A 12,322-nucleotide genomic window follows, 5' to 3' on the forward strand; every position below is an offset into this window, starting at 1 on the left:
AGAACACCTATGGGGTCACTAGGAATAAATCACTTAATTGTCTGTCTGTGGTGGCCTAGAGGTGGGGCTCTTGCCTCACAAACAGGAGGTTTTGAGTTTGATGCTAGGTAGAGGCAGATGTAGGGTCTCCTGGGGGTTGGACTAGATGACCTGCAAGGTCCCTTCCAAGTCTGTTAGCCCATAATCATTTTTGTTATCTTCCATAAACCTTGGAGTTTCCCTCAGACACCCATTCATGGGGGGAAATGTGGTTTCTTCTGCTTTATAGAATGGGGGTCAAACAACAGAACAACTAGGGTTTCATTAGCAGAATGAACCACCAGTAGCCAGTGGTGGGGTGAATAAAGGGCAAGCCAGAATTAGTTCAGATTCATACCGGTTAACTATTAATTATTGGTTACACAAGCCATAATTAGGTGGCTTTCCATATATACCAAACTTGGTATAGAATTTTCTCGCAGATGTTTCATTATCAAATGAGGAATGCCAGATGCTGCTACTTAGGTGGATAATGAAATATCTGCAAGCAAACCACTAAACTCAGAAAGTATCAAGCACCACACATTGTTTACCCTGAGCTGCAAATATTCTAACAATGTACCAAACCATAAGCCATGATTTACAACGAAGGTTGGAGTGACCCAATCTTCTAGGCCAAACGTAAGCAAACTATTTTATTATTGGTATACAGGCCTAGTGTGGCCTCTGTAGAAATTCAGCACTGTCAGGGGTCAATAGTTTGTGAGTGATAGGGAATAGACTTAACATCAAGACCACGGTTCGTATTTCCACTCTGCTATGGAGATTGCAGGACCTCAGGCTAATCTTTTTCACAAGATTTGGGGGAAGGAGTGGGAGAGAATGGCAAGAAGGCATGAGGAGAACACACAATATTTATACTCTAGAAAGAGTGCAGAGAAGAGCAACAAAGATGATTAGGGGACTGGAGGCTAAAACATATGAAGAACAGTTGCAGGAACTGGGTATGTCTAGTTTAATGAAAAGAAGGACTAGGAGAGACATGATAGCAGTCTTCCAATATCTCAGGGGCTGCCACAAAGAAGAAGGAGTCAAGCTATTCTCCAAAGGACCTGAGGGTAGGACAAGAAGCAATGGGTGGAAACTAATCAAGGAGAGAAGCAACTTAGAACTAAGGAGAAATTTCCTGACAGAATAATTAATCAGTGGAACAACTTGCCTGCAGAAGTTGTGAATGCTCCAACACTGGGAGTTTTAAGATGATGTTGGATAACCATTTGTCTGAAGTGGTGTAGGGCTTCCTGCCTAGGCAGTGGGTTTGACTAGAAGACCTCCAAGTTTCCTTCCAACTCTGTTATTCTATTCAATAAACTATAAGGAAGCTATAAGAAACCTCACTGAATTCACATCTAGTGATTCCTATTAGAGGCAAACTACTCTATAGGTAGTTGACTCTTCCTGCATCATGTCACTCAAAATATACACTGGGCCCAGGAGTATGGAACTTGTAATTCACCAGCAGCCCCAGCCATGAGGTGTAACACAGCAACCTTGGACTCTGCTTCCTTTTAGGCAAACTCTGTTGGCTAAGTAAAATTGCCCATTTGGTTTGAATTTGTCCAAACTCAAGTTAACCCAAGAAGTTTCATAGCTGGCCGTTTTAGAAGAGATTTGCTTCTTAACTCTGCTCTCCCAGGCAGCCAAAATTTAGGAATATTCTGGTGGCATCTTTGAAAACTAATTTTTATTTATTTATTTATTCTTTTATTTATTTAGGTTTTCATGAACTGCATCTGCATTTGATGCCTTGCTTCACAGAATTAGTGTCAAAAGATTCTACCAGACATTTCTTCATATTTGAACAGGAAGCAAAATTGGAATTACTGCATGCAAATAAAATATAAACCAGCAATTTGTACGGACGAGCAAAGACTGAACGATGGAATCAGGCAAGGATAGTCTCAACTTTATTCATGCAAGTTTTATTTCGGGCTTCATAACCAGGGATGGGCTCAATCAAATTTGACAGTTTTAATTCTCACATCGCCAACAATGGAGAAGTATTCCGCTGTATCTATTTCCAGTCGATTTGGGAACTTGAGTTCTTCCCCCTTGTGCATTTTCACGGTGATTTCTTTGGCATCAAAGCAGACAAAGAGCTGGAAGAAATGAAAAAAGAAAGTCTCTTGAGATATAGTTTATTATATTAAGATGCTATAAAGTTCGCGAGAAAGAGTGCATCCGTTTGGTGTCATTCTTGAGGCACTAGGCTAGAAATCGGGAGACTGCGAGTTCTAGTGCCTTCTTCTGGGCACAAAGCCAGTTGCGTAATTTTGGGCCGGTCTCCTCCTCTCAAGCCCTGGGAAACAGGCAAGAGCAAACCTCTTCCAAACCCTTGCCAAGAAAACTGCCAGGACTTCTTCTGAGTAGTCAACCAGGAGCCAAAGGCTGACTTGAAGGCACACATAAAGACTATGCACACACACACAAATAAAGATTGGAGCCTTAAAGAGCCTTGGTAGTACAGTGGTTTAAGGCACCCTGTTATTAAGCTGGTTATTAAGACCAGCTGCCTGCAATTACTGCAAGTTCGAATCTCGCCAAGGCTCAAGGTTGACTCAGCCTTCTATCCTTTCTAAGGTAGGTAAATTGAGGACCTAGATTGTGGGGGAAATAAGCTGACTTTGTATAAAATATACAAAAGGATGAAGGCTATTGCTGAGCACATTGTAAGCCGCCCTGAGTCTCCGGAGAAGGGCGGCATATAAATCAAATTAAAAAAAAAAAAAAAAGATTGGAGCCTTAAAACCAAAACATTTCGTTAGCTCCCGTGAATGTTTATCAGCTAGGGCCGTGATGGCAAACCTATGGTAAATGTGCCCAAAGTGGCACGCGAAGCCATGTCGCCCGGCACGTGTGGCCTTGCCTGTTTGTCTTCTGGGTTTATGGTGCACATGCGCGCATGACGATCAACTGTCCTTCGCGCATGCGGCACTGCTGAAAACCACCCTGCGCATGCTCGCCGGCCAGCTGATCGTCAGGTGCGCATGCATGCTAGAACCCGGAAGTTCAGCTTTTCAGGAGCACGGCCCTGACGAGTGTGTGCAGACGCACGTGACGTTTCAGCACAACCTTTTTGGCACTCGGTGCCGAAAAGGTTCGCCATCCCTGAGCTAGGGTATAAATCAAGTAAGTAAATAACAGCAAACCTTGGTTAAAAGCTACCACTTCCAAGAAAGCAAATGTCCAACTTTAGACACCACCGAAGGCAATTGGCAAATTAGCTTGCCAGGTCATGTAAATTCAGAACGGCATTCTCGTAATGGTAAAACACCATTTTTTTTAAAAAAAAGAAAAACTTATTTAATCAATCCACAAGACATGAATTGGTTTCAAGCAAAGCCATTCCTTCCAATACAGCCACCAGCCCAATCTTGTCCAAAGATGTCAACCTTTCTGTTTATCTTGAGATAAGCTACTTTGCTTTTATTGTGATTAGTTGTAGAGTTCAGTTCTTCTCAACCTGGTGCCCCTCCGGGTCCGATAGCCATGCTGGGGTTTTGGTATCTGGAAGATACCAAGTGGAGGGGAGGTCAACAGTTTTTCTTACCTTGAATTCTTCCCCCTGTTGGAAAGGGAATGCTGCCTCCCTGACTTCCATCCCCCATTCGCCACACGTTTTGGAATTGCAAATAATGGTCCTAACATCCCCGTAACTCTCGAAGCGAGGGTTGAAGTGAAGGACCAGTTCAGATTCATTCTGGCCAAGGTTGATGGCAAAACTGGAAAGGACAAGTTTTGATCATTAGTAGACAGCCCAAGAAATCTATGGTCACATTCAGACCTCTACATCCATGGTACACGTGCAAATATAAAAAAAGAAACCATAAAGAGGAGATGTCCAGAGCAGTCCTACTTACAAAGGCTACTCTGGGACTTTCATTTTTATTTCTCAAGTACACTCCTCTGGGCTAGAAAATACAATCTGGTTGCATTAGAACAGGGGTCTCCAACCTTGGCAACTTTAAGCCTGGCGGAATTCTGGAAGTTGAAGTCCTCCAGGCTTAAAGTTGCCAAGGTTGGAGACTCCTGCATTAAAATAGCTTACACAATGATGAGAGTAATTTGGGATCTGATCCAAAATAACCAATTTATGAATACATATTAGACCTTTGACTCAAAGATTAGACCTGATGTGCAAAAATATGTTCACATTCTTATTCTATATGCCTGGCAAATTTTAACTCCCTGCCTTCCCTGGTTCAGTATTTTTCCAATATCAGCAAGAGATATGCAGATTTCATCAGCTCCCAGAATTTCCCCAGCCGGCAAACATGGGAGCTGAAGTCCACACATCTTAAAAGTTGGCAACTTTGACAAACACTTCCCTTGTACTCCACATAATATCTGAATTGAGAATTTCAAGCTCAAGCTTTTTTTTCCAAGTCAAAGACCAATATGCTTCATTTTCTATGTGTTTTAAATGGTGCTGGAAGGATTTTATATTATTTGGCATTCATTAAGGGGAATATCATTATATAATCATGCAAAGACAATTCATTGTTACGTTTTTTTTAAAAAAAAACTACCCGGGTTCTCCAAAAAATTTACAACAAATGATAATTTAAAGGACATGTACAGGTCCAACTATCAACTGAACAAACATATCCCTTTATCACAGAATGAATTCAACCCAATATCCCTTCAACCCAATATTCTTTTGTAATGTTAATTCTATTAATGACAAACCTTTTGGCATCTATATTTATCCTGCCTTTCACTTTGATCCAATCACCAGACCTGATTCTCATGTGAGCAACCAGTTCCTAAAAAAAAGAAGAACAGCAAAGCTTGGTTTTTCTTTTTTTTCTTTATATAAAATGTCTATGGAAAGCAACTTGTAGGATTTCTCTGAGCAGCAGGTGTTGTACTACCGTTAAGTACTTTTCCGGTTCATTTTTTTTTAGGGGAACGTCTCTTTTCATGCAAAAAAAAGCACTTGTTCCTCCTTTGTGCTTATATGTGCTTTCCTTTTTATTTTTATAGATTAAAAGACACAAGGCAGATGTTATTTTAAAATAAATTACACGTATTTCAAATTCTGGACGTGTTTTCCCAGAAACCCAAGATTGTTTTTCCACCAGCTTGAATTTCCACAAATTTTCCATCTCTGCTGTAGACCATAGCTAAATTCTCACACACTGTGATTTCACATGGTTTCATGAATAAACCACAATTGACTAGATCAGGGGTCTCCAACCTTGGCAACTTTAAGACTTGTGGACTTCAACTCGCAGAACGCCTCAGCCAGCAAAGCTGAGGAATTCTGGGAGTTGAAATCCACAGCTCTTAAAGTTGCCAAGGTTGGAGACCCCTGGCCTAGGCAGCCTTTCTTCATTCTGCATTTCAAGGTCTTTCCCACATTCCATTATAATTTGTATTTTGCAAGCCTTACAAATATTTGGGTTGCACATATTAAATCAAAGCTAAGCAAACACAAATTAAACTTTAGCATAATGTGTGAAGCTTGTTTTGTTTAGGCTAAGTTCCTGTAAACTTAATTGCTTATGAATAAAATTATCCTAGCTAGAAAAACTAGTATACATGAAGCTCAGTACATACAGCTTTCCATAAAAAGTTTATGTAAGGAAAAGAAAAATGAGCTTGCAATTCAGTATGAGACTTCAGCTGTATTGAAACTCAGGAGATCAAGTAATTGGGGCAATTTCAAATAGTTTTGTAAAAACAAAGCATTTATGCAAAGGCACCTAGTACAAAGTTTGTGCACAATGCAGAGAAAAGAGACAATATTTTCTCACAGTGAGGAGCCAAGTTTTGCTAAGGAAATTAGTGAAAGCAGTGGAAAATAAATATCTTTGTTCATTCTATAATCCTATTACACACATAAGGATAATATTCAATTCACAACACTTTAAAAATGGATTGGATCAAAATGTGGAAAAGCAACCTGACAGGCTGGGTTAATTGCCCTCAGTGTCTCATATACTATAGCCGTGTTTCTTAACCATGGTTAGTTTAAGATGGGTGGACTTCAATTCCCAGAATTCTGAAAGTCAAAGTCCACCCATTTTAAACTTGCCAAAATTGAAAAAACGCTGTACTATAGACTCTCCCACCAGGGCTGTCGAAGAGGGAGGAGGCTACCTTAGTGTATCTTTCTCCAGCTTGTAAAGCACAAAGAGTCTCCCACCCAAAATTGTTTCCAGCTTGGATAAAGTCTTAGTGAGGCACACCTGGAGTACTGCATCCAGTTTTGGTCACGTTACCAAAAAGTTGTTGAGACTTTGGGAAAAGTGCAGAGAAGAGCAACTAAGATAATTAAGGGCCTGGAGACTAACACATATGAAGAATGTTTGCAGGAATTGGGTATGGCTATTCTAGAGAAAAGAAGAATTAGGGGGTGACACGATAGCAGTCTTCCAGTATTTGAGGGGCTGCCACAAAGAAGAGGGGGTCAACTTACTTTCCAAAGCATCAGAAGGCAAGACAAAGAAACAATGGATGGAAACTAATCAAAGAGAGAAGCAACATGGAATTAAGGAGAAACTTCCTAACAGTGAGAACAATTAACTAATGGAACAGCTTTGCCTTCAGAAGTTATAGGTGCTTCATCACTGGAAGTTTTTAAGAAAAGACTGGACAGGCACCTTTCTGAAATGGTGTAGGCAGGGTCTCCTGTTTGAGCAGGGGGTTGGACTAGATGACCTCCAAGGTTCCTTCCAGCTCTATTCTGATTGATATCTGACCAAGATTGGACCAACATCCAATAAATGTTCCCTTTAGTGTATTTTAATATGAGCGTCAGTATAACTTTTGCACTTCTGACAAAATGCTTAAACTTGTTTTACACCAAACTTCTAAACCAATGGGGTTTTTTTTTTCAACTTCGCAAACTCGAAGATGGGCGGACTCCAACTCCCATGCTGGCTAGGAGATGCTAGGAGTTGGACTCTCCACCCGTTTTCAAGTTGCCGAGCCGCAACTGTTACTCTCATCTCTTCCCGGCTGCGCAACATCAGCACTTCTGTATCTCAGGAATGAATGAATGAATGAATGAATGAATGAATGAATATATGTATGTATGTATGTATATATTATATTGACTTTTCTACTCACCGCTGCCATCATTTTTTCGATTTCTCGGAGAAGTCGTAGCACAACCTGCAAACCAAACCGATTCCCTTAATTGTCCCAAGCTATTTTCCCCGCAATCTTGAAATAGCTTTCAGCTGCAGGTGCTTTTTTTACTACCAGCCAATCAGGAGTGAATCGCCGAGCACCAATTTAACTACTAGGTGGAGAAACGGATCTCGTGACGTTTTCCAGGTGGGATTACCAGCGTTCATCATCTGAGCCCTGAGAGGGCGGGTGCATACGTGTGCGTTAAATAGACATTCAAAAAAAAAAAAGAAAAAGAAATAATAATAATAAAAAATGTTTGCAATCTCCACGATCTATCTATTCGCGGCTTGGACAGAAATCTTATCTTTTTGAAGGTATGCAGAGAAAAGTCTATTTAGACTATTCTGCTTCCCAGAATTCCCCTTGATCCTACCCAGGAATGTATTTTTATGGCTGGGGGGGGGGGGGGCAAAAGGAGAGCCGTGTGACTACAGTTCCCAGCAGCCTTTCGGAGCACGGCTACGCCACGCTGCAATTCTGATTTGTGGACAATGAGTGGCGTGTGGCGAATTGGCTGCATTGAGGGGCGGCACTAGATTTGCACAAGGAGGACCTCTTAAGGCAGTGTTTCTCAATCTTGGTAGCTTGAAGATGGGTGGACTTCAACTCCCAGAATCCCCCAGCCAGTCCACCCATCTTCAAGTTTCCAAGGTTGAGAAACACTGTCTTAAGGAGAGGAGATGCGTTTTTTGCAAAGGGCACCTGGTTTTACCGCGGATCTCAGGTGGAAACGTTGATTATTCCTGTTAAATGAAAGAATTACAAGGGGAAAACCTGTGCAGAGACTGCAGCCAGAATTGCAAGCATAGGTATTGCAGGAGAGTCTATCTATGTGGTTGTAGCCCCCCCCCCCAAATTGACACCTCAGCTGAAAAACTTCCAACTAAAGTGTTTAGTCACGGATAGGAAAAGAAAGGCAAAAAGGAAAGCAGCCAGTATTTCTTTAAAAATTAAGTCTCCCTTTTGTAATTCCCCTCAAAATATTAGTGCCATCATTTAAGATTTCTCACAAGGCAAGTAAACAACTTTAAATCCAGATTGGCAGATTTTTTATTTATTTATTTATTTATTTATTTTAACATTTTATATTTTAAATTACTAACATTACAAACAACATGTACAATATTTCACCCTGTGCTATACATAAGAAAGGAAGATTTGGTTCTTCGGATATATCCTCATGATCGCCAAAATCCACGTTCTCGGGGTACAGGTACCGAAGCATCCAATTTTCCCAGCGCATAGTCCACAAATGGTTTCCAAATTTTCCAGAAAATGTCTTCTTTATAGTCACCATTTCTAATTTTAATATCACATGTCATTTTATCATTTAAAGCTAATTTCCACATTTCACAATACCATTCTTCTATTCTAAAATTCACATCTAATTTCCAATATCTGGCTATTATAATTCTACCCATTATAATCATAATTCTAATCAATTCTTTCTCATATTTTGTTGGTTCTATTTCCTTAATTAGCAACAGTAATATAGTTTCTGGTCTCAATATTATTGCTTTCCCCATCATTTCAAATATTTCCTCCAATTGTTGCCAAAACTTTTTAACTTTATCACATTTGTACCACATATGTTCATAAGTCCCTAATTCCATATCACATCTCCAACATTGTTTACTAATTTTTTTATCCATCAATGACAATCTTAATGGAGTCAAATACCATTTCCAAACAACCTTATAATTATGCTCTTTAATCCTTACAGATAAAGTCTTCATAATTCTACTCTTCCAATTCACGTTTCAATCTAAATCTGATATTTTAATATTAAGTTCTTTTTCCCAATTCATCTTCATCACCCTTTGTGGTTTTCCATCAAAATTTATAATCTTATATATCTTACTAACGAGTCCCTTTAGCCCAATTTCATCTTTCATAATTTGGAGTACTAAATATTCAAATTCAGTTTTACTTCTACTTATCGAACAATTGTCCCTTACCTTCTTAGTCCATTTTTCTATCTGTATTTTTTCAAACCAGCCTAAACCCAATTTTTCAATGATTTCTTTTTTCCTCCTTTCATTTTCTGAAGTTTTTAACCAATCTATTATAGTTTGTATATTTTCATCTTCCATTACCCTATCACGACTTATATTAGTTTTAATCAGCCAATTTTCAATTGTCTTCCCTAAGAAAATTATATCTGGAATTAAAATTTTAACAAATTTGTTCCAAATTTTACTCAGTCCCTTTAACCAATAGCTATTAATTACACATTTTGATTTTGCTTTATCTAAAAACCATGTTGAGCCAAATCTCGATGTCCTTTAATTCTAAATCTCTCCAATGACTATCTTCTCCTTTAAATATTTTTACCACAGTCAGATTGGCAGATTTAAACTATAAAGTAACCCATTCCTATTTATCTGCTGAATCACTCAGACAGGCTTAGAATAAATGGGATTTATACACGGGCATTGGAACAATTTTGGAAGTGATTCCCTTACAGATTCCTTTTTTGCCCAGGTGTATAAAAAATGGCTGGCTATAGAGCAGTGGTGAAATCCTTTTTTTTTTTACTACCGATTCTGTGGGTGTGGCAGGGGAAGGATACTGCAAAATCCCCATTCCCTCCCCACTCCTGGGGGAAGGATATTCACTCCTGGGGGAAGGATGTTGCAAAATCTTCATTCCCTCCCCACTCCTGGGAGGATGTTGCAAAATCTCCATTCCCACCCCACTCTGGGGCCAGCCAGAGGTGGTATTTGCCGGTTCTCTGAACTGCTCAAAATTTCCGCTACCAGTTCTCCAGAACCTGCTGGATTTCACCCCTGCTATAGAGAGAAAGAGATGCTAGTCCATATGCATCCTTATTTATTTGAAGCTTTTTTTCTGCCCACTCTTTAAAAACCTTTCAAGCAATGTGTACATTTGAGTGGGGAGTCAGCTATTCTCTAAAGGGGACTGTAACAGAATAGATTTTTTCCCCATGGTTTAAAGCAACCAGGGAGAACCACTTTGGTCTATTTTTTTTTATTTGATTTATATGCCGCCCTTCTCCGGAGACTCAGGGCGGCTTACAGTGCGTTAAGCAATAGCCTTCATACTTTTGTATATTTATACAAAGTCAGCTTATTGCCCCCACAAACTGGGTCCTCAATTTACCTACCTTAGAAAGGATGGAAGGCTGAGTCAACCTTGAGCCTGGTGAGATTCGAACTTACAGTAATTGCAGACAGCTGGTGTTAATCACAATGCTATCAGTCTGCTGAGCCACCAGGCCCCGGTTCCTAATGGCTAAGGAACCAGCCTAGAGACCAGGGAACTGGGAGATCCACCATAGGCACAAAGCCGGCTAGGTGATCTTGGGCCAGCCAGTCACTCTCAGTCCTAGGAAGCAGGTAATGGCAAACCATTTCAGGTAGTTTCCATAAGTTAAAACACACTGACTCACACACACACACAAAACATCCAGCAATTGTGATAAGGATTCTGGCATTGGAAGGCCAACACGACTGAAAGACTGACTTAGAATAGTTTATAATGGTAGAATAATGGTTAGAATAAAGCAGTCTGAAATCCCAACATACTGGAAAGTGGATATTTTCCAAGATAAAATCTCTTGCGTTGGGAGCCTGTCCTTGGTGAGGGCCACATAGAATGGACTTCGTAATACTTGCTGTTGGGTTTTGTAGTACTGTTGCACTGGCTAAATAACATGAGTTTTCTTATATTTTAATTGGCCTTGTTTCTTTCTCTCTCTTTAAAAATGTATTGTTCATAAATGGCCGTAAGTCTAACCTAACAAGAATAATGTAAAAAGACTTTCTTCTAGAAACCAGGACCTCGCCAAAGTTCTTGATACATAATAAAACAATTTTCTTTTCAGCTGTTCTCAAGCCTGTTTCTTTTGCTTTTATTCAGAATACAATGCTCCTTTCAATTCTTATGTTTACATATTATGGGATGTCTAATTGTTCATGATGTAACTGGACAGATGACTTTTCCTAAACCAATCAACATTTTCTTTGAAGTTTTTTCTTTTTTTTTTGCAAATGTCTTTATTCCAGGTTCCTTCCTCAGTCTAAAGAGAATATCTTTTAAATTGCAACGTTTCAACTAAATCGTGAATTAAATTATTCTCATTTGCTTAATTGGGGCCTAGCACACCGAGGCCCGTACCTAGGAGCCATATTTGATCTATCGTTGGCCAAAGAAAATGTCACAGAAATACGCACCGGGCAAGAAATAGTGGAGGGTTTTGTCCACCACACACATACAAACAAGGTTTTGCATAATAGTTATGGACAAAAGAAAAAGTCTAGGGGGAACCAAAACTTGGTTCAGAACGGTTAGGATTATTACTTGGGGTCAGCGGACATGTGTTGGTTTAAGCCAGGAATCCTGGGCACTTTCCGCACCTTTGGGAATTTCTCCCCAGCGTTTCAAATGCAAAGTGCCTTTCGAAACACCTGCCTCCTGCTAGCATAATTTGAGAATGTGATCATTTAATCCACAGATCTTTTCCTGTGTGTGAAAAAGGCACCACAATCCCACTCAAGGAAACTCCTCTCCCCCCCCCCGCCATAATCTCTCCCTTCGCATAACGCTGCTCTTCCATCACAGCCCCCTTTCTTCCTAGTTGCCTCCCCCCCGGGCCATCTTAACACATGGGCCTGACAGGAACTTGCCCATGGGCCCCACGAGCATAGGGGCCCCATACTAATCTGTGTATGTTAACCAGTGATAAAATCCAATTTTTTTTACTACTGGTTCTGTGGGTGTGGCTTGGTGGGCGTGGCAGGGGAAGGATACTGCAAAATCTCCATTCCCTCCACACTCCTAGGGGAAGGATATTGCAAAATCTCCATTCCCTCCCCACTCCTGGAGGAAGGATACTGCAAAATCCCCATTCTCTCCCCACTCCTGGGGGAAGGATATTGCAAAAACTCCATTTCCACCCCACTCTGGGGCCAGCCAGAGGTGGTATTTGCCAGTTCTCCGAAATTACTCAAAATTTCCACTACCGGTTCCCAGAACCTGTCAGAACCTGCTGAATTTCACCCTTCATGTTAACCCTTCAATGCACCTTGTATCATATAAATACAGCAACTGTATGGCTTACGGAGTATTATTGTGTTTTTCAAGCCTTGTGTATTGTTCAAATATTTTATCGTGTTTA

General features: G+C 40.3%; 1 protein-coding gene across 1 annotated transcript; it reads right to left on the reverse strand.

Annotated features, from left to right (window-relative positions):
* Positions 1-1,945: 1,945 nt before the first annotated feature.
* On the reverse strand, positions 1,946-7,541 carry LOC117667905 (galectin-1-like). Its single transcript, XM_034421529.3, has 4 exons — positions 7,117-7,541; positions 4,729-4,805; positions 3,590-3,761; positions 1,946-2,138 (listed from the first exon to the last, which is right to left on the reverse strand). Exons 1-4 carry the CDS (start codon positions 7,126-7,128, stop codon positions 1,992-1,994), a joined length of 408 nt encoding a protein of 135 aa, XP_034277420.2. The 5' UTR covers positions 7,129-7,541; the 3' UTR covers positions 1,946-1,991.
* Between the last annotated feature and the right edge of the window lie 4,781 nt (positions 7,542-12,322).

Source organism: Pantherophis guttatus, chromosome 2 (genome assembly GCF_059756535.1).
Source record: "Pantherophis guttatus breed Tessera chromosome 2, ASM5975653v1, whole genome shotgun sequence".
In the NCBI taxonomy this organism is placed as follows: domain Eukaryota; kingdom Metazoa; phylum Chordata; class Lepidosauria; order Squamata; family Colubridae; genus Pantherophis; species Pantherophis guttatus.